At 48.8% G+C, this 25679-nt stretch overlaps 4 protein-coding genes across 8 annotated transcripts in view; 1 reads left to right on the top strand and 3 right to left on the bottom strand.

The window, feature by feature from the left end:
- Positions 1–671: 671 nt before the first annotated feature.
- Positions 672–6971, bottom strand: LOC106740476 (DNA mismatch repair protein Mlh3). Its single transcript, XM_014611317.3, has 2 exons — positions 5575–6971; positions 672–4675 (listed from the first exon to the last, which is right to left on the bottom strand). The coding sequence occupies exon 2, from the start codon at positions 4602–4604 to the stop codon at positions 1257–1259; it is 3348 nt and encodes a 1115-aa protein (XP_014466803.1). The 5' UTR covers positions 4605–4675; positions 5575–6971; the 3' UTR covers positions 672–1256.
- Positions 6972–7067: 96 nt separating this feature from the next.
- ACYP1 (acylphosphatase 1) lies at positions 7068–8013 on the bottom strand. 4 transcript variants are annotated; one of them, XM_006268361.4, is made up of 3 exons: positions 7980–8013; positions 7710–7796; positions 7068–7601 (listed from the first exon to the last, which is right to left on the bottom strand). In XM_006268361.4, exons 2-3 carry the CDS (start codon positions 7782–7784, stop codon positions 7386–7388), a joined length of 291 nt encoding a protein of 96 aa, XP_006268423.1. In that variant the 5' UTR covers positions 7785–7796; positions 7980–8013; the 3' UTR covers positions 7068–7385. The 4 variants fall into 4 exon arrangements, with proteins under 4 accessions (XP_006268423.1, XP_006268422.1, XP_014466838.1 ...); XM_006268360.4 differs by having other exon boundaries at positions 7976–7996; XM_014611352.3 differs by lacking the exon at positions 7980–8013 and having other exon boundaries at positions 7743–7950.
- On the top strand, positions 7995–12729 carry ZC2HC1C (zinc finger C2HC-type containing 1C). Of its 2 annotated transcripts, none has more exons than XM_014611351.3 (3): positions 7995–8259; positions 11384–11516; positions 12325–12729. In XM_014611351.3, exons 2-3 carry the CDS (start codon positions 11397–11399, stop codon positions 12589–12591), a joined length of 387 nt encoding a protein of 128 aa, XP_014466837.1. In that variant the 5' UTR covers positions 7995–8259; positions 11384–11396; the 3' UTR covers positions 12592–12729. The 2 variants fall into 2 exon arrangements, with proteins under 2 accessions (XP_014466837.1, XP_006268424.1); XM_006268362.4 differs by having other exon boundaries at positions 7996–8259; positions 10220–11516.
- Positions 12730–15878: 3149 nt separating this feature from the next.
- The window catches only part of NEK9 (NIMA related kinase 9), a 34567-nt gene continuing 24766 nt past the window's right edge, over positions 15879–25679 (bottom strand). Inside the window, exons 13-22 of the mRNA XM_059723096.1 lie at positions 25532–25578; positions 24017–24172; positions 23541–23649; positions 22674–22835; positions 22086–22256; positions 21799–21858; positions 20731–20921; positions 19793–19957; positions 18771–18983; positions 15879–18351 (exon numbers count right to left, since the gene is read on the bottom strand). Coding sequence (XP_059579079.1) covers positions 18232–18351; positions 18771–18983; positions 19793–19957; positions 20731–20921; positions 21799–21858; positions 22086–22256; positions 22674–22835; positions 23541–23649; positions 24017–24172; positions 25532–25578 — 1394 coding nt within the window. The 3' untranslated portion in view covers positions 15879–18231. The remainder of the gene's footprint in view (positions 18352–18770; positions 18984–19792; positions 19958–20730; positions 20922–21798; positions 21859–22085; positions 22257–22673; positions 22836–23540; positions 23650–24016; positions 24173–25531; positions 25579–25679) is intronic.

A 25679-nucleotide genomic window follows, 5' to 3' on the forward strand; every position in this document is an offset into this window, starting at 1 on the left:
ATGCTCTGAATGGCCAGCTGAAGGTCAGCCCTGGGAAATGCATTTAAAAATAAACAAATATAGCTACCTAATATGATTTCTAATGTGACTGGGAAAACACTGGCCAGTTTGGCAGAAGAAGTACATTTTGAGGAAGGATTTGAATGATTAAGATTCATAATACAATACCTTTACATGCACAGTATGGTGAAAATTAAACATATCTGTTCATATGTTGGGTAGTGGGGGAGTGTGTCTGCAAGCAAAGTTTTTTTTCCCTGCTTGCAGATGTTACAAGTTGGGGCGTGGCCCACTGCGATGTGTGTGGAGCACAATCAGCTGTGCCATGACATATCACAGCATAGCTGATCACACTATACAGAAGGCATCTGTTTTTTTAACTTAATTTATACCATTTCAACTTTGACCTCAGTAAGGGCCCCATCCTGACAAATTTCATAACCTGAGAGTACTGAATGACCTTCTATATGTATGAAACAGGGCAATAATCATTAGTAGATGTTTTAAACCAGAGGTTTACAAAATATGGCGTAATTTGCATCTTTTCTGGCCTTTGCTACACATGCCAATGCTGTTTAAGGGAGCCAAGGGGTGTCCTGTGCTTACACAGACTAAAAGTGAATAATACTTCTGAGATGGCTGACATTATTGAAGAGTCTGCATACCAAGGATTCTTAAGAGCATGTTACTCCTTTAATCAATCAGGATTATTTCCAGAATGGTTGCAATTTGAAAGTATTTTTCTGAAAGGACAGAAAGAACCATAGAAAAGCCCCCAATATACCAAATACAAAAATGCCCATTCCTACCCCATATTCAGGAAAACTGGCACTATTAGTTTGCTGTTACTCGTATTAACACTTTGTATAAAAATAAACAAATAAATAGAGTCCATGAATAAGCTTATGGAAAGTTAAAGTTACTGAGACTATGTGAAGTACCAGAATTAGCCCAATGGCCTGTTCCAATCCTTACAAGAGTGATTTAAGCAGCATATTATGACCCTACACTATTACCAGGATTAGGATGGAAAGTGACCTAGACCTCCAGCCCATGGTACACATTTCACCCAATCTCCTTTGGTACCGTTCAGGCCCCCATTCTCTGTGGAACAATAATGAAATAACAAAATTTATTTACTTGAAGAAATTAAAGAGCTAAGTGCGTATCACAGATTTAAGAAGATACATCATTATCTTCACCTCCTTCCACCTACAATCAATCAGTGTAATTTAACAGTTTGCATATGCAAGTCTTTATGCAGTTCGCATTATTCTTTCTTTGCAAAAATTAAGCACCATGTTCTTACCACTCTCTAAGACAATGTTCACAGCCATTGTAGTTATATCTTTTGTGCAAACAGCTTGAACTTCTTCAGAGGGAGGAGTGCTGTAGGTACTTAGCCCAGTTGTTTTGTTGATGTAAACTGTCTTACCCAAGGAAACATCAAAATGTTGCAACCAGTCAGAAGCACATGATAATGAATCCTCATTCACAGGTTTAGCCATGTTTGTATCATCTGGAGAGACTGCCAAGCTATCTGGTAAGGTCACACTTGGAAGCTGAGTGGCTTTCAAATTCTGCTCTGAAAACACATCTAAAACACTTTGATCTTGGCAAGCATCTTCAGACCAAACCTTTTTACCAGGCAATGCCAAGCCACTGCATGAAGCCTCATCGCTGCTGTGGTTGACAGTATTTTCCATGGCCCCTGCTCTCATACAATCCATTTTCTGGGGAATATTCATCTCGTCAGAGGCTAAAGAGAGGCAACCATGCCCACCTACCTCTGCTTCTTGTGAGGAATTCTGACACGTTTCATAAGAACTTTGCAATAAATTATCACTTTCACTTTGAGACACAAGTTTCCCTGTATCATCTTTTCTGCTTAAATCAGTTTGGGATTGTTGCTCAAGCTGGCCAACTTCTGGAGCTAAAACTTCTTCATGGTCACCTTTCATTCTAGATAGTTTAGAGGCCAGGGACCCTGGAGATCTACTGTTGCTTTTATCTTTTCTTCTACTCTGACAGTAATTGGTCAGTGTCAAAGGACTCTCTCTCTCACAAGTCTGTCTGTCTAACAAAAAGCCTGTGCCACAGAACTGAGTCCTCTCCAAGGAAGGAAAGCAACCAGATTGGCAACTATTATTAGAATGAGCATGTTCCACAGTTGGCGTTTCACAAATACTAAAGCATTCAGTATTATTATTCTGATTTTTGGAAGTGTCAAGATCAATTGGAGTACTGAGCTCAACTGGGAGCCCAAATTCACACCTCTTCTCTGAAATAGATATTGATGGTTCACTCCTGGGCTTTCCATAACATCTCCTAAATCTCTCTAATGATCCTGCCTTTGTGGACAAACTCAGCTTCTTATAAGCTCGGGGTACAGACCAAGCAGACTGCTCAAACATTTGCCTTCTGTAGTTGGTAACATCACCTGAGGAAGTGATCAGAGGCAACTCATTAGTGTGTGATCTCACACAATCCCTTCTACTACCTGCTATACAGAAAGCTACTTCTTTATTCCTCTGGTTTGATACAGTCTCATTTTCCAACCTCTCCTCTGCATTTGCTTTGCACACTTCTCTTTTGGATAGGATAGGATTGTCTTTATTTAGACTACTAGAAACATCTTGAATATTTAGAGATGGAAGTGAATAAATAGTCTTGTTTCCAAATATATCCTTGGCACTTACAGGACCAGGCCTAAAAGGCATGCTTAATGAACAGTTCATTTCAGTTTGTTCAGGTGGTGACTGATTTTGTACGACATGAGTTATAAGCCCTGTGGAACACAACTTTAACAGTCCTGAGCTAATTACATTTTGTCCACCAGAGGTATATGTTCTTGTAGTAGTTCCACGGTTTTCTTTTGTTGTAGCACATATTCCCATGGATGCCCTTCCAACAAGGATTTCTGGCCCTTCAGCTATTTCAGTAGAAACTTTTATTCCCTTCTGCTGCCCTTGAGTGACATCATTTCTGAAAGCAATAGTGGTGTTGCTTTTTAGAGCCACTTTGTCATGATGGCTTCTTGCAACTTGTACATAATTTTCAGTACAACATGGCCTTTCATCACAATTGTCTATTTCTATTATTTCTGATCTGGCCTCTCCACAGAAATTTTCTAAAGATTTGTGACCAGATGCCATTTGGAAACTATTACATTCTTCTGGATCTTGCTCTGGGATTTCAGTAGTAGTGTCATCTTTGTTGAATGAAGGACTCTTAGTTTTACTATTCTTAAATGTGTTAGCTGGTTCAGCAATGGTTAGATCTGAGGAAACTTCTATTTCCTCAGCTTTGTCATTTGAATATCTGGGATCTGAAGATTTTTTTCCAGTAGTTGCTTTTCTTTTGATGTCTTTGGATTGCAAATTAAATATTTCATAGGAATCCACAATATCATCACATGCTTTCTTAAAATTGTCCTTCATACTTGTCTCTTCAATTAGCATAGGTTTTATTGTGGCACTATACAAACAAAAGTCATTATTTTCATTAAATTCTTTGATGTCTTCACTAGACGGTTCAATAAATAAGTGTTCTCGTTTTAAAAATGCTTTCACCCCTTCCTCAACACAAGCTAGAAGACCGTTCCAGTTGCGGAATTCAATCAGCGTTTTTGCAGGCTCCAGACACACGTCATACTCACAGTATTGACACTGCACATTGACAACAAATATACCGTAGAGCTCTGGACCACACCGATGTCGTGCAGGACTTGAACTCATCTGTTTACCAGCAAAGCTAGATTTTGTCTTGCAAATAACGCTTTCTTTCCTTAATAAAAAATCAATGAGTTTATGTAATCTTGTTTTTAAAACCAGTCTATTATTCACGTACAAAAATTGCAGATTTTTATTGTAATGCCCTTCTGAACTAATATAGCCACTCAACTCAAATCCTCCACACTTATGATTTATTTCACGTAACTTCTGTGATCTACTCAGTCCATAAATTTGACAAAAGCGAGAACAAATGTCTTTTGCTTTGGAAAGCTGAAGCACCATAGAGCAGGAAGCATTGTTTCTTAAGGAAAGAGAGACAGAAGGATGCATGAGTGCAAGAGCTTCTACCTTCTGCCTTACTCTTTCAAATTCCAGGACTGGATCCATGCACTTCTTCCTCACTGGTAACTGGTAGAAGAGATTACACACAGTTACTGTTGTTCCACCACTTGGTCTAGTCAGTTCAGCTTCACAGACTTCCATTGGTTTCCCATTTTGAAACAGTTTTGTGAAGGTTTTAACTGTCTTGTTGGTCTTAGATGAAATTTCCACTATGCTGGCCATATTTGCTATACTTGACAAAGCTTCTCCTCGGAAGCCATAAAATTTCAGGTTCTCTAAATCCTCCACTGAGCTGCATTTACTGGTAAAATAGCGATTCCCCACTTTATTTAGGTCCTCTCGCCCTATCCCAGAGCCATTGTCCACCACTTGGATCCTAAAGGTGTCCAGATCCACCCTGATGGCCACACATGTTGCTTCAGCATCAATGCTGTTGAAGACAAGCTCCTCAACACACTGGCCCAGAGACTTGATGGCCACTCCAGAGCGTAACCTGGCTCTCACGTCTTCCTCCAAACATTTGATCATGGCCAAAAGAAAAAGGTAAGGAACTCAAAAAAGTTTCAGGGACCATTCCTCCACATTCTTTAAAACAATCCCTATGAAGAAAGAGATGGAGAACACATATAAGTTCAGTTTGACGTTTCCTACATTTGCCATATAGCAACAAATTACCATTATTTTTGCCCACATTCATTATCTTTTTTCCTGATACTCAAGAGAGCTTGTCTAGGCTCACTTTCCCTGCCCTGACTACCAGGACACATCAGCTAGTGCTTTTGTGGCAAAACCTCCAGTCCTAGGATCAGACTCTTTGTTTCTACATTCTTCACTAATGTCATCTCTCTTCCCAGACCTCGTATTCGCAAAAAGAAAATCCAAACACAGGCTATCGATGACCTGAACAGGGAAAGCACCAGTTTCTAGTAACATCAATTACCAGAAGCTAAGTTCAGATTCCTTTTCATTTTGTTATTAGCCAATAACTTATTGTGCTGTTTTGTCAAGTGGATTCAGTGTATCCCTCACACCACAGCCAGCCAGCACCCACATGGAGGATGGATCTGGCTCAAGGGTGGCACTGGGGTATCAAGCAAGATGTTTGGATAATAAAGACAGTATTGTTTTCCAAACTTCTGTTTTATATAGGCAATCCTATGGCGTGTGGATTCGCTGTCACCCGCTGGTCATTAGGGGACGCAGGGTTTCCCCTAAACCCCAGGTGTTGAAGTGAAGGCGAGCAGGAAGCACAATGCGGGAAGCCCCATCTCTTCCTCAGACGAGGAGTACTGCGCCCCTCTGCTCCCCTCCTCGGGCTGCCGCCCGCTGGTACCCTCTTCTTCCAGCGGGGCCGCACGGAGCCCCCAACCTCCCGTTGGCTGCCTCCCAGGGCACCTCGGCCACCCACAGGAGGCGGCTGTGCCGGACAGTGGGCACTGCCCCGCCTCGCCCGTCACGGGGGGGGGGGGGAGGGGGGGGGCGCTGCCTCCACACCAACCGCCAGCTCGACACCAACCGCCGCAGCCCGGCCGGGAGCCGGACAAACAGAAGCAGCCTCGGCGCCTGCGCGGTGAAGATGTGTAGGAGGGAGAGAGGAAGTGAGGCAGCCGGCCTGGGGCGACTGCAGCTCCCAGCATGCGCTGCAGCACGGCCTTGCGACACGGCATATTGGGAAATGTAGTTGTCCAGTCTCGGTGAGGGGACCCGGCGGCGGCCCGTCACTTTCGCGCGCCTGCGCGAGGTGTCTAGCAAGGGCTGGGGTGGGAAGGGAAGGGAAGGGAAGGGGGCAGGGCTGTGTTGGCAGGGTATGTCCTGAGGATGTCCCTAACTCTGTGCTGGAAGTCAGGCTCCCTCCTGCATCACCTCTCCTCCTTCTCCCTGTAGTTCCAGTGAGCAAGGGTCTCTGCACTGGCCTGGCCCACAGGCCATCAAACAGTAGCATCCCCATGTCCCAGACAAGGGTTGACACATCATGGACGTTTACCACAGGATGATCCAGGATGGGGAAGGGAGGAGGGGAGAAATCAGGCTGCTGAAGAAACCTGTTACTGTACAGCTGGAAGGAACAGGCCAGGATCACTTACAGAAAGGAGCCAGGGAAAAACTTCAGGGTCACCCTAATAGCCTGATCTCACGTCAGACTCACTGTGGCAGCTGCACCTGCAAAACAAGCTGGCAGGCCTCACAGAAGTTTCCCCAGTGCTCCAAAACCCATCCTGCTGACAGCTCTAGCCAGTCTCTTGTCAGTCTCCAGAAAGAGCCTAACACTCAAGTCTCCTCTTATTTCAAAAGTAGCAAACCACTGAACAGGTTCCTACTAAACCAGTTTTAAAGGGACAGAACCTTGTAACCATCCCATGTAAGCCATCACCCCACCCCAAGAGCAGCCTCAGCAGCAGTGGCATTTCCTCTTACAACCTTCTCAGGTTGGGTGAAAGTTGGCCTACTAATAAATCAATGCTGCCGCTAAAAAATTTAGATGAGGCAGTCAATACAAATATGCCTGGACATGATCCCTGTTGGTAGGATTGGAGAGAGAGACATTCATGTCCAAAAGCGCAAGATTTTTTTAAAGATATGAAAGGAGTGATTTACAGCGCTCTTCCAACAATATTCAACTGGAAAGCGATAGATTAGGGATTTAGCTCCGTTCTAGGTCTCAGTTCCCCAGTCAAGGGTGACACTTCCAGAGAGTAAGTGACCTACTAGCTGGCCAGCCCATTCACCACTGTCCCAATGTTTTTCTTTCATATGACATTTTAGAATTACAACACTTGTAGATTAATATCCAAATCTGATAACCATTCCACTGCTTCAGGGGTAGCTGCATGGATTAATTTTAGATCCCATTAAATGATCTAATCGGGTGATCGTTCACAACGTGTTGCACCATCTGAAAAATAGCACCACAGTGGAAACCCGGAGTCTTTGATTCTCCATTTGTGCTGTTCCAATGCATTCAGCACAGATTCAGGCAGCAAAGGCTGGGTGTCCGAGTGAGCCCTTTATTGAGCACAGTCCGACTCTCCCATGCACGCACATGCAGGAAGTGTCAGGGTGCACCTAGCAGCACAACAGACCAATACCTTAAATACAGTAACAAGATACAACAAAATGCAAGTCCCAGGGGGTTGGGTGTAGCCGTGCTAGTTTAACAACACAGCCAGACCAGGTCCTTTGGGGAAAGGTGATATCTAAATTTAGTCGGTCTAATCCAAGACATCACCTTTCCCCAAAGAACTCGGTCTCGCTACCAGTCCCCGCAGGCGGTGGCCGGGCCGACCCAGGCTGCGCTCCTGCCGCCCGCGGTTATTTCCGGATGAGAAAGTCCTCGTACTGCAGCGTCGCCACCTTCTTCTCGTTGCGGAACTCGGCTCGGTCGATGCGGGACTTGGGGCTGCCTGTGTCCCGCAGCCACTGCTGCAGCTGCCGCACGGCGGCGGCCGGGCCCTGCACCTGCCCCTGCACCGTGCCCCGCTCCGTGTTCCGGACCCAGCCGACCAGCCCCAGCTGCCTCCCCTCGGCCTGCGCGGGAAAAGGAGAGACAGGGGCGCCCCGCGTTAAAGCCGGCGCTGCACATCGCCATCGCGGCCGCAGCCAGGGCGGTGAGGCGGAGCGGGGCGGAGCCCACACCTGCGTGTGCTTGCGGAAGAAGACGCCCTGCACCTTGCCGAAGATCTCGTAGTCCACGGAGACGAGGCTATCCATGGCGGCACCGGCCTGGCACACAAGCACCGCGCACAGCGTCAGCAACCAGCCCCAGCCACCCCCCGCGGGCGCCATGGCGAGAATTCAGCGCGTGGGCCCCACCCCGCGCCCAATGAGGGCACCCTGCACCCCTGCCTCATAAATAATGCAGAAGGGGCGGGGGCCTCGCCGCCCCGCCCCGGGCCACTCACCTACCTGCCGCCAGTACGACCCGCCCCGCCCCGCCCACCCCAACGGCTGCACAGGGCCCGCCCGCCCACCGCGCGCCCAGCCTTTACGGGCGCGGGGTCATAGAGCCGAAGTCCGCCTGTGAGCAGAGCGGCTCCGAACCAGAGATGTGAAGCCAGCCAAGGTACAGAGCGGAAATGAAGGCGAGCGGTGCCGGAAGTAGCGTGACGTATCTGGTTCCTAGGCAACTGTAGTAAACAGTTCGCGCGCCGTGCTTGGGGTTGCAGGGAGCGGGCCGCAGACCCAGGTGAGGATGTCACCTCACCCCATGAGGGTCCCTGTCGGGTGGGCCGGGGTGTCGGGGCCGCACGGGGGGTGCGGCAGGGCCCAGCCTCCAGCTCCGGCATCACCTCCCCGCCCCGCGGCCTCTGCAGCTGGAACTGGCAGCGGAGCGGGCAGTCCCGCCGCCGTCCGCCCCTCGTCCCGGCAGGCCCCGAGGGAGCCAGTCAGGCGCCTCCCGGCCAGGTGGAGCCGGCGGGCGTTGGCCCGCTCCCCGCCGTGACGTCACAATCCCTTGCCACCAATCAGCAGCTCAGCGACGTTCAAGCGAGCCCGAGGCAGGAGGGCAGCGCGTGCGACGGGTTGACGCCTGCGGACGGCCGCGAGGGGGACTGAGGCCCCCGCAGTGCCGCCCCCTCCCGCCTGGGGCACCGGACTGCGCTCGCACCGTTTGCAGTCGCGTGGCCCCAGCGCCCCCCCCCCCCGCGAAGGGAACAGAAGTCCCCGCTATTTCCCGTCGCAGTCTCGCTCCGGGTCGCGCTTCTGCTTCCAGCGTCAAACACGGTCTCGCTGCCGGATGCCCTGAAGGGCGGAGGTGCCTGGTCCGGTAGCACAGGGGGAGATGGTGCGGCAGAAGCTGCCTTCCCTAGTTCTGCAGGATTTCTGTACACTGAGCCCAACTCCAGCTCCTGGTGGGACTCGTGGTCACCAGATGCTGTGGAACCTGGCAGTGCAGCCAGCCTCAGGGGTTGGACAAATCGTTGGAGGAAAAGGGCCTTGGGAGCTTTTGAGCATGGAAGCGAGGGGCGCACACAGAGAGGGAGCCTCTGAATCCCAACTGCCTAGACCTTGAGTGCTGGAGGCTGCCGGGCAAAGAGGAGCGGGGACAGAACCCTGGTCAGACCCAGTTCACTCCCCCTTTCAGCACCTGCCCCTTGCCCCTGTGTGCTAGGTGACCAGGCAAGATTGACCCAGTCAATGGCAAATATTATGTTCTTACCGATGGGCCCAGCACTGCCGTATGTTAAATATGAAATTACCATAGTGGAAGCTCAAATTGTATTTTCTGAAAAACTATCATACACTGAAAAAAAAGTGCAAATAAATCCAATTTGTATTGCTCACTGTAACTCTACAGTGAGTGAGAACTGGGTCAAAGTCAAAGCATTTCTTTAGTTTGAGGCAAGCAGTCATACAAAAGTGCTGACAGTGAACCTGAAAGTTAGTTAAAATTCCCTGAAAGTGACTTGGGTTTTGCATATGCTGCATCATTTAACTGCCTTAAAAAATATCTTACATTTTGAACACTTTAGTATTATCTGTTGTGCATCATCCAAGAGCTGAAATGACTGTACAAATACAATAATTACCCTACACCTGGCAGTGCTGTATGGTTCTACCTTGGGAGAATCTAAAGGACAACAACCTCCCTGGGGAGTAGTGTGAGAGGGAAGCTCACAGGAGGGGCACTATGGCCCCTGCTAGGTTTCATATATGATGCAATTAATTGATGAATCACGCAATAGCTGTAGATGGGCCACACATGCAAAGTAATGACCTTACCATACAAATGTCTATCTACAAGAGCCAACCAGCTACCAAGTCTGTGCTTGAAAAGGTCTAACCCTTTTATAGCCAGTTTCTGTCCAGCTTTAATTTGAATGTGTGGGATGGCCCTATGAGATCTTATTAGGCAAGACTTCCCTGACATCTGAGTTAATTCGTGCTGCCTCTGTACTGGGATGAAACCCAGGCTTGGACAAGAACAAGGAGCCCTTATCCACAACTGTATTAGCAAGCAATTGAGCCAGAAGAGGAGCTCAGGGAATGAATAGAGTCTCAGAGTATAGAGAAATGGAAAAAAGCTCCATGGATTCCTTCATTTCCTTTCGAACTGGTCAGTGCCCTGCCCCTAGGGTGTACATTTTCAGGAAGAAACACTAACTGGGAATCTGACCAGTCAGTAATTACTCTATTTCTGCCCCCAGACTCCACCACAGCCACTGAATGGCTCAGCTACAGCTGGCCTTGTATACACAGGTGGATTCTACGGTGACATCTCCTGGTCTTCCCTTGATAGGGCAGGAGAGGTATCACTCCAAGCCCCTTGGGCATCAGACCCAGCTTGAACACCTGAAAAACAACTTCCAGCAGCAATTCCTCCATGACAAAGAGGAGAGGCTGAAGGGTCTGTGCATCCACAAAGCCCAGAGCTATTCATGCTCTCTCTCTGCTGGGAGCAACCAACAGAACCCTGGGCAGGCCGGCTTCTACTCTGCGGGACTCCACAGTAGATACCCTACCAATCAGGCCAATACTCTGCCTTCCAAATGGATAGCCAGGCGAAGAGGAGTGGACCGGTCATACCCCCTGAAACCAGTCTTTTATCGCAAGGCTGGAAATGTTCCAGTGACAAGTGCTGGTCAGCTCAGAAGTCCCCAAGCCATGGAGGAGTCTCCCAATAGCAGGTCTAGCTCAAAGAACAAAGGGAATTTTACAACAGCCAGGGCGCTGCCAGATACAGAGGCATCACCTTGGTCAGCAGAGCCTAAGCATTTGGCCTCTCATTTGGACAGACCAGAGTTGGGTTACATTCAAAGGTTGGAGGCAGCTGGACAGAGCATGAAGGTAGAGATCCGCAGGAAAGAGGCCCTCCTCTGGGAGAAGCTGAAGAGAACAGAGGAGGAGCTCAGGAGGATCCAGAGAGAGAGGGAGCAGGTGGAGGTGGAAGAGAGAAAGGCAACAGGGGTGCCGACAGAGGCACAAAGGATGCCTGAAAGAAAGGAAAATGTTTGCAGAGCTACTACCAGACCCAGTGAGGGGTGCTATAACCAGGGGCAGTCTCTGGAGGGTGCCAGTTTTCTGACTGGCATTAGTTTCCTTCCCTGGGAACTAGGCATGGAGAGACTCAAGAAAGAACGGCTGGTAGCCAGCAATAACAAAATTCGAGACCACATCCCTCTGGAGAGCTCGGCCTCCCGCCCAGAGCTGGTTTTGAACTATAGCCAGGCTCCATCTGCAGCAGCTCTCTCCCACCAAGACTTAAGCCACTGCCAAGCAGCAGAACCATTGTATGTGCAGGTCCCCGCTGCTGCAGAGCAAGGGGAGCTGGGACAATGTGGTTTCTGCAGGCGCCAATTTCTCTGCTTTAGGCTGGAGAAGCACATGAACATCTGCAGCAAGAATCAGAGCTCCAAAAGGAAAGTATTTGACTCTAGCAAGGCCAGAGCCAAGGGCACCGAACTGGAGCAATTTAAGCAATGGAAGGCCTCAGACATCCCACAGGTAACATGCACCCTTATGTGGCTGCCTTTGCTCAGACTCCCCTTTCCTTTGGGTCTTGCAGTAAGGCACCTGGAATTAGACTTGCTTAATAATGTGTAGCATATCCCACTCACTCCATTCAGGCTCCTTGACATCTAACCCTCTCTAGGGGAAGTTGGCAATGAACCAGCTCAAGGTTATAGCTCATGGCAGCAACACCTTGAAAGCAGGGTCTGTACCGTTCACACAAGGTACAGATATGAAACAACCTGCTCACAGGGGAGCCTTCTTCTTGCTCATTACTGAGTTTGTTGTGTGGTCCCTAGCACCTGGGCCTGAGGCACCTAAGCATGTCTCAGTCCTTCCCCCATCACTATGAATGTGCCAGAGCAGTCCCTGAGGAAGTATGTCCTTGGGCAGTCTTGCAGACTCCCCAGCAGAGGAAAATTATGTTTGTGACCTACTGAGTGTTCTGCTGTTTGCTTCTCTATGCTCATGTGACTGCCTCAGGTTCACAGCTGTGACAGTAGCACCAGCACCATCAAGCTGCCCCCTAAGCTCCAAGAAGGCTGCAACTGCTCCTTCTGTGAGACCCTCAAGCTGAAAGGAGCATGTAGAAGTAGCAGCTGCCCCCAACTCTTCTGAGAACTGAAGCTTTTTTTGAGAGGATGTTGAAACTAGTGGGGGAAAGGGAGTACTGCACTGAGGCGGGCTTGGGGCGAGAAGGCTAGGGGGAACCTCCCAATAAAAGGGTGAGTAGAGACTGGACTTGGAGCCAGCACAGCTGTTGCTCCTTCCTTCTGCACTAACTTCACCTCCTACCTTGCAGGATAAGCCACCTCAGACAAACAACTGGAGACAGAAGCATGAGTATTTCATCCGGACCCTGCGCCAAGCCCGCCAGGTGCAGCAGGTGCTGTCCAGAGGGGGAAAGCTCTCGGACTTGCCCCCACTGTCCCCAGTAGAGAACCCAGACTATGTCTCCTGCCCCCACTGCAGCCGCCGCTTCGCACCCAAAGTGGCGGAGAGACACATTCCCAAATGCAAGACCATCAAAAATAGACCCCCGCCCCCACCCCAAAGGAGACGTTGCTAAATGGGATCTGGCCTCACCAGGGCCTGCCCTTAAAGACTCATTTTGTGCTGTCACCCTTCCCCAAGCTGGCTGCTGTGGTATAAGATATTCCCATGTACAAGAAGCCATGGACAGCGTATTAAAGTTTGTGTACTTTGAGCTGCGGCCAGCAGTTTCCTAAGCATGTAAGTGGGTCAGAGCAGCTTCCATCTCCACCCCTGCTCCTGGCTGGTTCCAGAGTCCTCCCTGTGTGACTGTACAAAGAGTCCAAGAGCACAATGTCTCCCATGTAGGGAAAAGAACATGCTGCCATAGGCTGGCAGCAGGAGGGAAAACCAACTATGAGCAGCACACTGGTCCTCAGCATTCTGTTTAGCACCCACCTGAGGGCTCGCTCTTTCTGTTGGAAAATAGCAGTCAGACACAGAAGCTACTAAGTTCCCTCATGATCCACCTCAGGCCTGCCACAGAGGATGTCCCAGGTCTGAGGAGGGCCAGTTGAAATGTTAGCATCATACTTGTGCTGAGGAAAGTAACTGCCAGCAGTTCTCTTGAAGGTACCTACTGCCCTATTCACCTCTAGACACTGGCACCTGGCTATGGGGAAGGACGGGGTGGGCGCAGGTCCCCATTTCTGCCTTGGGTGGGGTAATACAGTTGCTTGGCAAAGCTAGGGAAGGTAGTTTCCTCTCAGAGGGCAATCAGCAGCCAAGTTTACACTGTTGGTTTAGCAAATAATGTAAATAAATTCCCTGCCAGGTCATACAGACCTCTCTCTCTCCCTCAGCTACCTAGTCCCATTCACTTTCAGGACCAAAAGCAGAGCAGGCAGACTCATCTCATGCTCCTGCCTTATGCCAAACGAAGGTTTCAGATCATTTGTGCTGGAATTCTAGAAAATCCTGGGCCTTTTTCTCTTGGGCTGAGGATCGGTAATGTTGTTTTTAAAAACCAGACCTCACCTTGGCATGGTTGACCTGACTGCATCCCTACCAGAGCAGGGTGGGAGGGGAAACCCCTTCACTGCTGCTCTGGCAACAGTTGCTTAGAGCAGAAAGGAGGCAGGGGAGCCAAGCACCAGTAGACACATACTGATGTTTGGAGAAGAGTTTTTCAGCCAACATGCACATGGTTGAGCTTTCCCTGGGACTGATAAGACTCCCAGAGCTGGGCCAGAGCCTTCAGGTGACCGAGGACCAACATTAAACGATGATTTATCACATAGTCCAGGGCTGTCCAACCTGTGCCCCATGAACTTTATCTAACCTGCAAGGGTTAACATGTCATCCACAAGTTCCTGCCTGGCTCCCATTCCCCCATGGTTTGTGTTGCTGCAGCCACCAGGAATCTCTGGGCTCCCCCTCCTTCCTCTGGTTTCCACTTCCTGCCTCCACTCCTTGGGATAAGCTGCCCATGTGGCAAGGAGCGACTCCTGGGTCTGCAGCCCATGTGGTGGTTGGCTTCTAGCTGCTCAGAAGTTGAGGCCTTATGAGGAGAGAACAGGTCCTATGAGGAGAGCCTGAGAGGCATGGGACTCTTCAGCCTGGAGAAGCACAGGCTCAGGGGTGACTTAGTGGCAGCCTATAAGTATATAAGGGGTGTGCATCAGGAACTGGAAGAACATCTGTTCACCAGGGTATCCCAAGGGAAGACAAGGTCCAACTGTCACAAACTGCTGGAAGACCGTTTTAGACTGGACATAAGGGAAAACTTCTTTACTGTCCAAGTCTCCAGACTGGAACAGACTCCCCCCAGAAGTGGTGCAAGCACCTACTCTGGACACCTTTAAGAAACTCTTGGATGCTTATCTAGCTGGGGTGATCTGACCCCAGCTGACTTCCGCCCCTTGGGCAAAGGTCTGAGCCCAATGATTTCGCAGGGTCCCTTCCAGCCCTAACGTCTATGAAATCTATTAAGTTAGGCCTGAGATAAGCTAAAACTCACTCGCTTTCAAGGTTCTTCCCCATCTCCATATATGCCTGGAGAGCAGCCAGGCAAGGCAATATCTGCACCCCACCCAGCATTCTTGTGCAAGAACCAGATTCAGTGCTAACAGAGGGCACACAAGCTGAACACAGACCAGCAGAACAAGGAAGACATGGTAGGAAAATTAAACCCCAGCAAATTTTCCAGCTCAGTACAGCTTGGAGAAGGTAAATATGGGCCAGGTTAAATTGGATTAATCAAGAGCTGGATAAAAGAAATTACTCTCGCCCCTGAGAAGTAGAAGAGTCTCCCAAGAGAAGCAGAAAATATGCCCTGAACGAAAGTAGGCAAAGCCCCACACCCTTGAGCCATCACAGGAGCAGCCCAAGGCCCCTGTGAATTTTTTAATTAAGTTAATTTACCTTGTACCCTGTTTCAATGTACCAAAGGTGCTTTTACTGATGAGCCCTAATTGCAACCAAGTCAGAGAGAGGAAACTGGTGGCTATGGCAAGAGTGTAGGGACAATGGAGCTTCCACGCTGGGATCACGGGATAAATATCTAATAAAAGCTTCTGCTCACATAATGATCAGGCCAAAAAGTCAAAAGGGACATTTAAATTGCAGGCTGTTGGTCTTTTGGGGGAACCCCACTGGAGTTGATGGAATTACAGCAGCAGTAATTGGCTTGTCACCTTTATCCTATTGATGAGTTCTTGGTTCAGGTTGTTTGGAAACACTAGTTCAGGACTACATTAGTTACGCAAGTGACCGCAGTGTACGTATTCCCCAGTCACCTAGTCTGAAGCCAACTCTGGAATCACTAGGAAGGTCAGTGCAGACACCCCTCAGGCAGACATCACTGGGTTTGTCACTCTCGTAAGCAACAAACTAAAAGAGAAAAACAAAAAAACCCAAACACATGCTGTCCTGCAGCCTGGGGGATTCCACAGCCGTCTGATTAAACCTAGAAAGGGAATCAACTGGTAACTGTGTCAGAGCTGTTGAGCAGGTGCCCATGAGACCAGGCTGTCTCCAAAGGCTTGAACACTACTGCAGGCTCTTCTAAGGAACTGTTCTTGTCCTTTTTGAGCCCAGTGCTTCCTACTATGTATTCCCCATATTGTACAAACATTTTCATCAGGAAAAGAGAATCAAGAAACAACTCCAGTGAACAGAGCCTCTTTTAATGCAGTTCTGCAAACCCACCCCAAACATGAGTATCTGCCATCTTGTCTTCTTCCTCTTCTCAACAGGGGCAGTTTTAAAGACCACCTGGAGAGGAACCTGCATCTAACTGATGCTTTAATACATTTCCCTTCCTTTCCCTCCACCCCTGTCCCCTCCCCTCCAACTTCCTGGAAGAGTCAGGACACAGAAAAATGAGTTTAAACATTTATTTAAACAGAAACTCCAAACCACTCCACCCTTTAACCTTTCAAAGAAAGACAATGACAACCTAGTTCTTCAGCCAAAGTGTCAGAGCAGGTGTATTGTATTCCACTACAAGAACTCAATAGCAATACTAGCAGGAGACTGACACAAATAGAGCTAGCACTGCAAGAAGGGGAGGAAAACAGGTTTGAAACTGTTCAAAGGCACTTCTACCCACTTGCCCTTCACTTCCCTGCCCCAGATGTGGTGCTTGGTTAAAACTTGTTTTGGTTGCATAGCTGGCTGGTGAAATCTGTGGTCTGTAACAGGCACAGCTTGGCTACCATGAATCCTCTAAGGCACATGTGACATCATGGAGCACAGGCCACCCCCTGCTGGGGACCAAACCCTCCATTAGATCCAAGGGAAATCCAGTCTGTGCTCCTAGTTTCCCAGCTGCAGAGCACTGAGAAATGAGGATAGCAGTGCACTGCAGGGCAGCAATTCCCATCAGCTCAGTGCTTGCTAATCAGTCATGGCTCAGCCTCAGCTCTTCACTCCTTCCCAAAGCCACTGCTGCAACATAATATGTTCCTTCATCTCCCAAAATCAGCAACAGAATCCTGGCTCCAATGCACAGGGAGAAGGAAGGGCAGTCACATGAGCAACTAAGCAACACAGTGACCCCAGAAGTCCTGGCATGTGGGACTTCCTCAGGCCACCTCTCTCCTACCCTCCCTCCAGCGATCAGGATTGACAAGTTGGTACATAGCTTCCCAGGATACTGCATGGTAAAGGCCGATTCAGCTTTGAGATGGGTTAGGCCCCAGAGAAGGCCCAAAGAAGCAGAATGCTTTGGCATCCATCCCTGGATAGAGAGTAGCCATCAGGAAAACTTTAGCACCCAAGAACAAGCCTACAGAAAAGGAAGAAGCTAAGGGAGGTGGTAGAATAGCCCTTGCTAAAAGATTCAAGGCAATACTAGCCACCCCAGTGACCAGGATGGTTTGGGAGATAATGGAAGCACAGCCTTCCCCCACCAATGAGGGGAGAGACCTGTGCTCCCTGGATTCCCTATCCTAAGGCAGGGGAAAGGAGTAGGTACTCCATCGAGGCCCCTCTCACCACAAAGGCTCACTCCAAAGCAATTTGCTAAACAATCTGGGAAAGGGAAACCCCAGAGTGGCAGACCACTGCCTCTTCTTATCTCCACATCCCCATGGAGAGCAAAGCCAGGGCTGCTAGAGAAGGGGCATACTCAGAACCAAGACCACAGGGAATGCTTTTTTCTGTGTAAACAGCATTCAAGACCCATTCTGAGGGGGAACCTGTGCCCAGCTTCACTGAAACACTGGAAGAAAAAGAAATACTGGCTATTCCCACCCCAGCACAGAGACTGGCTATGGTGGTGGCTGAGCAGAGACTAAGCAGGGGCAGCTACAGGCTTGTTCTGAGAAATTTGCCAGTAAAAGGAGCTCCGGCACCCCTAACAAGCTCAACAGACGAAGCAATGAATATGTGCCTCAGTCTGAGATATAGGTAACTCTGTATGTGGTTAGGAAGCAGCTAGTAAAAAATGGAGAACCAGAAACCCCATCTCAGACTGTGCCCTCTGCTACAGCTGGAAACAACACCTGCTTCAATTCTCTGCCTGGAGGGGGAAGCACTGGTGAGTGCTAGGCTCTTAGCACAAAGCCTCTGACCCCATCTGTATAGGTCAGGGCACAGCTTCATGGCCAGAAGCTTCACCTCAAGCTGGGGACATGCTATCTGCCACCATCTCCCACTGAGATCTCCACTGGATCCAGAGTGAGATGCATCCAGTGCTCCCTCTGCCCCTCAGCAGAGATGAGCTGTCCCACAGGCTGGGGATCTGCCCCATGCCAAAGTGGCTGGGAGTTCCTCACTCCTCTAAAGCCACGGAGATAAGCAGTAGCATTCAGTACACAGTGGCTCTCCTTCTCTCATCTAGAGGTACAGTGATAAATGCTGGGGTCCCAAAGGCAGCTCCCAGGAAGCAGTGAAACAATGAAAGGGCAACAAGCTGCTATTGGAGCCATTGCCATGATGGGGCCATCTTGCCTCAAGGGTAGGACTGACAGATGAGGTACAGAAAGGAGCTGCTGCTGCCACTGCCTTGATCACTGAGCTGGCTGTGGCCTGGAGCTCAGGGCCCTGCCCCTCTGAAAACTCACTCCTAGTTCATATCTAAAGGAGGTGCCTCCCCTCCAAACATACATGGGTGCTGCTCTGGAGCCTCTGGCTTCACTCCTTATCTGCAAGTGATCTGAAGCCAGGAAAGCCGCTCTCTGCATTCAGTTAGTGTGCTGTGAAGTTGGATGGACCCAGTGGGCTCGGAAGACTAGAGGCTGGAGCGGCATGAGTCCGTTCCCAGAAGACACCAGGAATCTGAATCTAAGTCGGGTTTCGGATCCACTTCCATCTCTTCCTTGGCCGTCTGTGTTCCTTTGGAACGAGCCTCCTGATGTCCAGATATAACTCAGTCAGTAACCCCACCACAGTTCAGCTACTGGCCACACAAGACACAAATACTCCGACTATAACAGTCCCAAGCTGGGCATGCTGCCAGGAACTACCCACTCCTCCTCACCCACAGAAATCAGGTGCCTCAGAGACTCAACAGCCTGGCTTTATTACAGCTATATTACTGGCAGAGTAGCTGCAGGTCAGCTAAGACAGGTACAAGGTATCTTAACCCCACAGCCTTTGGCTCTGTCCCACATCCTGATGACTTCAGACTCGTTTCAGCGCTCCTTCCCCACCTCCAGAGCCTAAATAGAACCTGGATCAGAGCTCTGTCCCCTCCTACCTACCAAGAACCACAAGGTCCCTCAGCCTGAAGCAACAGTCTGACTGCCTGAGCCTAAGGTGTGTTCTCACCTGCTGCATTCCCTCTGTCCCCTTGCAGAACATCTGGAGCTGGGCACTAAGACGAACAGTTTCCTGCTGCAGCTTCTGCTGCTCTGTCAGACACTGCAACACCAAGCCCTGCAGCCGCTTCACCTCAGCCTGCAGAGTGCTGCACATGCAACCTGCAACCGGAGATGCTGCCTTCACTCTGTCACAGGGCAGGGCTGGTTCAGCATGGGTGGGCTACAGAAACAGAGAAAGGAGATGAGCCTGCATCTGCCTGAAGTGTACGAAACTTTAGTCCAATGCCTGCCTGTGCCACAATGAGGGACTGAAGATGGCACCACAGCTCAGGCCAAGATCCTAAAGCCTCAGGCAACAAGCCAGCAGACTTACCCTACTCATTGCCAACCCCCAATCTCAGCCTGGAACATGACCTTCTTTACTTTCCCTCTTCTCAGCTGCTGGCCTCACCTCCCAACCATCTGAAGTCCATGTTTGCCCAACCCAATTTCCCAGAAGCAGAAACTGTCATTAGCAGCTTGTTAGGGACAGGTTCTCCTGCAGGAACTCCTGTAGAATCATAGAATCATAGAAGTAGGGTCAGAAGGGACCTTGTAGCTCTTCAAGTCCGACCCCCTGCCTGGGCAGGAGGAAAACTGGGCTCAAGTGACCCCAGCCAGGTAGGCATTGAGCAACTCACTACCCTCCTCACTCTTCCCTCTCCCCCTCACATGTTCCTGCTTACCTGGTCTCTCCTCCATGGATGTCTGAACTGTCTATTATGCCCTCACAATGGATTTCATTTCCAGCCCAAGTGCCTACATTCCCTAGAGTCTGTGTGTTTCTCTTCTTCACTACTGTTTGCAGTTCCCTCCAAACTTAGCACCATCTGAATTTCAACCACCTGACTGGTACCTCTTAGCCAATCATTACTTAGCCTGACCACAGCTCCTTCTTCACCTTCCCTCTAAACTCTAAGGTTGCCACTGATGGCCCCTTGGTTCACTGTCACTCATCAAGGGAGGCATGGTCTAGAGTTGGTTGTTTACCCAGGCCTCTGTCTTGGGCTTGCTGAGTTCGGTAGACACATCAGAGGCCACTTTGAGTCCCTGCAGTTCCTGGTAGGGGAACGTCTCCTTTTCTGGCTCTGAAGAAGCTGTGCTCAGAGGAAAGGGGCTGTCGGGCATAGGGATGAACTCAGCATTTTCCAGCTCCTGGACACAGAGGAAAAAACAGGGCAGTGTCAGGTCTGTCTCACTTCCCTCAGCAACCTGTACCTTTCAGCTAGCACACTGGCACCCTCTTGTGGTGGAAAAACACTATGGCTTAAGTTCTCAACCAGGATGCCCTGTATGACCACCCTGCAACATTAGCACTGGTAGGTATGCAAACATCTACATACGATTCACAAGATAAATCCACATATTTCAGATAGGAACCCATAGTGTCAAAATCATTCTGACTTGCTGTGTCCGAATTCTTTGCAACAGAAGACTGGCTCTATTATTTTTCCATGGTCAAAAAGTGAGTGAAAGCTGAGTAACCCAGCATTTTCTGAGGCATGCCTTGAGTCTAAAAAGGTTGAAAACAACTGACTTAAGGGTTCCTCACACAGCACACCCTATTGTTTGAAGTGAACCTATGGGAAGGCCCTCTGAACTGGAGAGAAGATTGGAACTATGGTAGGCTCCCAGACACGTCATCCTTTGGGGTGAATCCCTCAGCGTGTTGCGTGGGGTAGCTGGCTGGCAGATCCCATCTGCAAGAGCGTTTCAGCCACCACCTCAGAACACAGAGGGCAGAGAAAGTCAGTCTGGTGATGACGGTGTTTCCTGTGCTATACTGTGTGACAGAACAGAGGCTGTGGAGACTTCTGAGGCTAGCCTCTCTGACCTGGACCCTTTGGGGAAGGAGCAGCAGCTTGTTCTTCTTTCAAATTTTGACCTCAAATCCTGGGTTTTTAAAGAACTCTGTGAGGCAGTTTTACCTTGCGTAGCCAGCCAGGGCAAGAGCTGCTGCCAGCACTGCTGCCTCCCATAGCCTCAGTGGCACTGATCCAGCCTCCCATTCCACGATCTGCTTCCATGGTTCCTCGGAAGCCTCCGCTTGGATCAGGTGTCTCAGATTCCCGTTCATTCTCCTCCTCCTCTCCTCCACCTGTTGTGCAACTCTGAGCCACTAGCAGACAAGAAAAAAAGCAACCACTGCACACAATTCACTTTCCCTTCCCAATCAGGGAGCATAGCTGCTGCCAGACTCCTGTTCCTCAAGTTTCAGCCCTCATAGTTCCACAAGGTTTATCCAGGCTAGAACCTGCTCTGGCTTGCAAGAATAGTTTTGCTGGTAGCTACATAAGCAGCATACATCACACTGGAGTACATCATTAAACACATCATAGTGTTTCTAACAGGTGCTTCCAAGCTGTGGAGAGAACCATCAGTAGGGTCTACCTAAATCACAGGGGGTGGGTCAGGGACTTAATGGCATAAAGTTCTCATTTCACAGTGGCCCCATCCCTTGATGCTGATTGGCAGAGAGGCCTGGGGGGTGGGCTCCTACCTTGATTGATGGCTGCCCTTCCTACAGCTCTAGTATTAATTAGTAGAGAGGCCCCAGTAGAGGAGAAGGGACAGGGGGAAGTAACCATCTTTTCTGCTGCCTTTTGTGCCACCCCGGCAGCTGGTACCTTCCCCTCCCATCAGCGAGGACTGCTACCTAGGCTTCCACTGGGGAGCCAGTGTTTTACCTGTATTAAGTTGTTGGGGTTCTTTTGTTGATTTCATGGACAAGCCTGGATCTTGCAGAAATCAAGAAATCCATGAATTAAGTAGGTCCCTAACTATCAGCTGATTCCTCACACTAAAACGGACAAACTAGCTCCCTCCCCATGCAGACAGAAAGCAGTGAGGATGGGATGGGAAATGACTGCGTAGTGAAATCCCTTTGACAGGGCCACTGCACAAGCCTGCAACTTTCCAAAATGGTCTGAGGTTGCTGCTACCCAGCAACTCCAGCGTTCAAACAACCTATGCACCCTTCAGGGCTGGCTACTCACCAGTACCGATGGACAAGCCACTGCTGTTGGATCGGATGGTTTTAGAATTCAGCACCTTTTCTGTGGAGAAAAAGAACAGCCCCTTAGTTTAGGGGTCTAGAGAAATTGTAGAAGTTGGTACAAACCAAAATAGGGTTCCAGCACCAGGGCTGACATGGGCTCACTGAAAAGTTCCTCAAGAACAATCCTGACATCTCCATTGTAGCCCATGTTAGGGAAACTCTACTGAGCCACCACCTCAGAATACTGCCCACCGTGTTAGGAAATATCCTATGAATCACACTCACCAACTATGATGATGGTGTGCCAGCCCCGGCAAGACAGGTCTGGGACATGATGCAGGGATCCAAAGATGGGTCGAGGCCATGAGGTACAAATATCTGAGCCGTGAGGTCTCTCCGCTGGTGTCATTGCCAGACGCCCATTTCCACCATTACCCCAGGCAAATATATGGTTATCTGTAGAAAAAGGGATGTAATAATCAGCCTGACCTCAGACACCTTATTTCCCCCCAGGGGGCCCTGATATACCAGGCTCATTACAGAGACTCCCACCTCTTCTCCCATAATTACTGTCTCAAAGCAGGCATAGCAAATAGCTTACCTGCCTAAGCTTGCCAATGGAAAGCTAAATGTGTGTAGTCAAGTCCACCAGGTGAATCTCCAGTGGTACTTGGTGGCTCTAAAGATAGCAGCAGTGAAAACTTTGTACTACTCTGCTCCAGCGATACTAAATCTGGAGGATTGCCCTTTCCTGTCTTCAGTGCTGTTCCAAGTGGCAAATGATAAACCAACCACTCTCAACACTAAATATGCTGCAAGTCTCTTGACTAACCAGCAGACCCTCCTACTGGACCCTCAGAAATGCTCACTCACCATCAGTAGCAACTATGGTGAACTCGTCTCCACAGGAAACTCGGATCACCTGCTTACCCCCAAGGGGGCCTCCCAGCAAGTTAATTCCCAGATGCTTTTTGTAGTCACCGACACCAAGCTGCCCACACTTGTTGGAGCCAAAGGTCAGAAGACGGCCCCGCTCTGAGAGAAGGAACAAAGACATACTGACAGTGAGAACCCAAGACAAGAAAGCAGCCACATATGCACAGAACTGGCAACATCCACCTATAGCCAACATATGCTAGAGGGTGCCATTAGCCAATGTGGATTGCTTCAATCCTGGAAACTCCCCCTGCCCAATTCGTTCCCTTTGCTCCCTACTTTTGACCAGGGGCTGTGGTTCCTCCCTGTCCTTTGGCTAACATACTTGAGCAGGACAAAACCAAGGTGCCTGATCATGTTGTAAAGCTGAACCTTGGCTAGCCAAGGTATTATCCTACCCCATACGCAACCAAGCTCTCTTCCATTTAGGATGACTGAACTAACCTCTGATATCACTGCTCCAGGAAATACATACCTGTTCCAGCACTAACTTCTTCTACCAGTGGTAAAGGGGACAAACCCAACCTAGGACTCTCAGTACTGAGGGGTCAGTACTCATTTCAGTCACTACCTGAGCTTCAGGTATCACTAGTGCATTCAGTGTAGCTGGATTAGAAAGGTACAGAGCCAATTTACAGGGCTAGTTCAATTGCCATCTCACTAATCTTGATCACAGAATATAGACTAGTGTTATGTACACAGACAGCCCAGTCTGTGCATATAAACACAACTCCAATGGGGTCCTCTGAGTGTGGGGAAGTGGAGCTCTTCTTCAGCAGCCCATGCACTGTGAGTAGGGCTCACCATCTATGGAGGCTGTGTGAGTCTTTCCTGGGGCAATGGTGCGGATCTTGTAGAAGGAGAGCTGCTTGGCCAAGGTAAGGGAAGTGGTGTAGGGAACTTCATGGTAAGTCTGAAGAAAGACAGCAGACAATCAGTTAGGCCCAGAGCCAAGCACCGGGTACACACTCACAAGACAAGGTCTGTCCACAAAGGTGAAGGTAGACTACAACATGGAATTTCCTTTTTATCATACGAACTGCCTAAATGTAGGTAACACACTGCTTTACCACCACCGTATTGAGACAAAAGCCATTAGCAGCAATGAGGATGCAAAATGATTTCCTCTTACCATAATATCTGATACCCGGAGTTGTGAACTGGAACCTTATGGATGGGTACATTCATGGCAATTAATTGCTTGCTATAATTGGGGAATCTATGCTACCTCATCTACAGAACAACCCAGGAAAAGGTACATTGGTATCAGAGGCACTTACATCATGGTTGATGATCCCTGATGTGCACTGATTCAGGCCAAGCTTGTTGAACTCATTGAGTCCACATGCCAAGACTTTGCCTGTCTGAGTGAGCAGGAAGGTCCCATCACAGCCACAGTGGACTGAAACAATGTTCAATGTCTTTGGAACATCCACCTAAATGAAAGCAGACCTCAGAGGAATCAAATCCTGATACTTGTAGAGCCAAAGCCAGTCTCTAAACCCCACACCTAAACCACAGGAAATACAGACTGTATTACAGCACCCATCAGTTTAGTCTAGGTGATGCCCTTGACAGCCACTACAGATGCTTTGGATAAAGGTACAAGTAACTTCACCATAGAAGGAACTGCACACAAGGGAAGTTGCCTCCTCCTGTCAAAGTCTGGCTTATGACCTGAAGCCCATGCTTCTAAACATCGGATCTACACTGAATCCTATCCAGCCTTCCTAAAACCTTCTAATGGAAATCATGGTTATTTTATAAGGAAGTGGTTTAGATACCCTCAAAGTTTAAGACCAACTCCCAAAGCACGCGCAGTTCTAATTCTTTTGGTATCTTCTTTTCTATTTAATGTAATTCTTTGATACTTTATTGAATTTGGGCTGGTGGAAGCCACATGGAAGAGGGGAGAACAAGATTCTATGATTTTATGTAGCATCTTTTTGGTAAAAATAAGGCCCAAGACCTTTTTCTAAGTGAGGAAATAATCACAGAACACTTGAGCCACTCTCAGACCATATGCTGGTTCCTTGTTAGAACCACCAGAAAGTCCTCAGACTTCTGTAGTATTCACTACACTACATCACTTTGTGTCATCTAACAATTGTCATGTCTCTCCATCCCTATAGTCATGATCATTAAACATATCAAGCAACATCAGTCACAGCACAGAAAAATAGCACTACTTATTAATAGTTTTACTTATTAATATGTTGTCTACAAGGAAAATTAGTAAGTTTGTCCTTTCCTTGGTTTCCGTCTCTCATCAGGTTTCTAATCCATGACAAAACTTCACCTTGTCTCAGGAGGGCTTAATTTTAGTTAACCTTTGACAAATTATATCAATCTGATCTTTTTTCCCCCATTATTTTTACTGAATTAACCAGAGAATTCTAGATTAGAGAGGTGCAGTTTTCCTCTACAGATCTGGGGCATGGAGTTTACCAATGATCAATAGTTCCTGCAGTTGCTGTCTTACAGAACATTTTTCAGAATCAGTGCTTACCATCTCTGTAACAAGTTTAGAGCAATGGAGCTAGAAGTTGTGATGCAAACAAGCACCCCTTTCTAGACTTTGTGGGAATAATACATCCTCTCTCAGGAAAAATGAGAGGTGCCATGATTCCTGGGATCAAAGACTAGTGAAGCAAATAAGGGAATAGGGAATTCTCCTAATTCTGGGATGCCTCAAGGGAATGAGAGCCTTTGGCAGCAGATGTTCAGAAATTGACTCATGTCGACCTGGGTCAGTGCCCAAAAGGTTTTCCAGGAAGAGGGCACTGAAGTTTTACCTTCTGAGGAGTGTAGTGATCCTCTTCTGAATCCAAACCCAAGCGCCCTATATCAACAGAGACTGTAGTGAGAAACAGTCAAACAAGGTGTTCCCAGGACTGAAGGGAATCCCTGCTTCCAGGAGAATCCCCTACAGGTAAGGAGCCC

This window comes from Alligator mississippiensis, chromosome 2, assembly GCF_030867095.1.
Source record: "Alligator mississippiensis isolate rAllMis1 chromosome 2, rAllMis1, whole genome shotgun sequence".
Lineage (NCBI taxonomy): Eukaryota > Metazoa > Chordata > Crocodylia > Alligatoridae > Alligator > Alligator mississippiensis.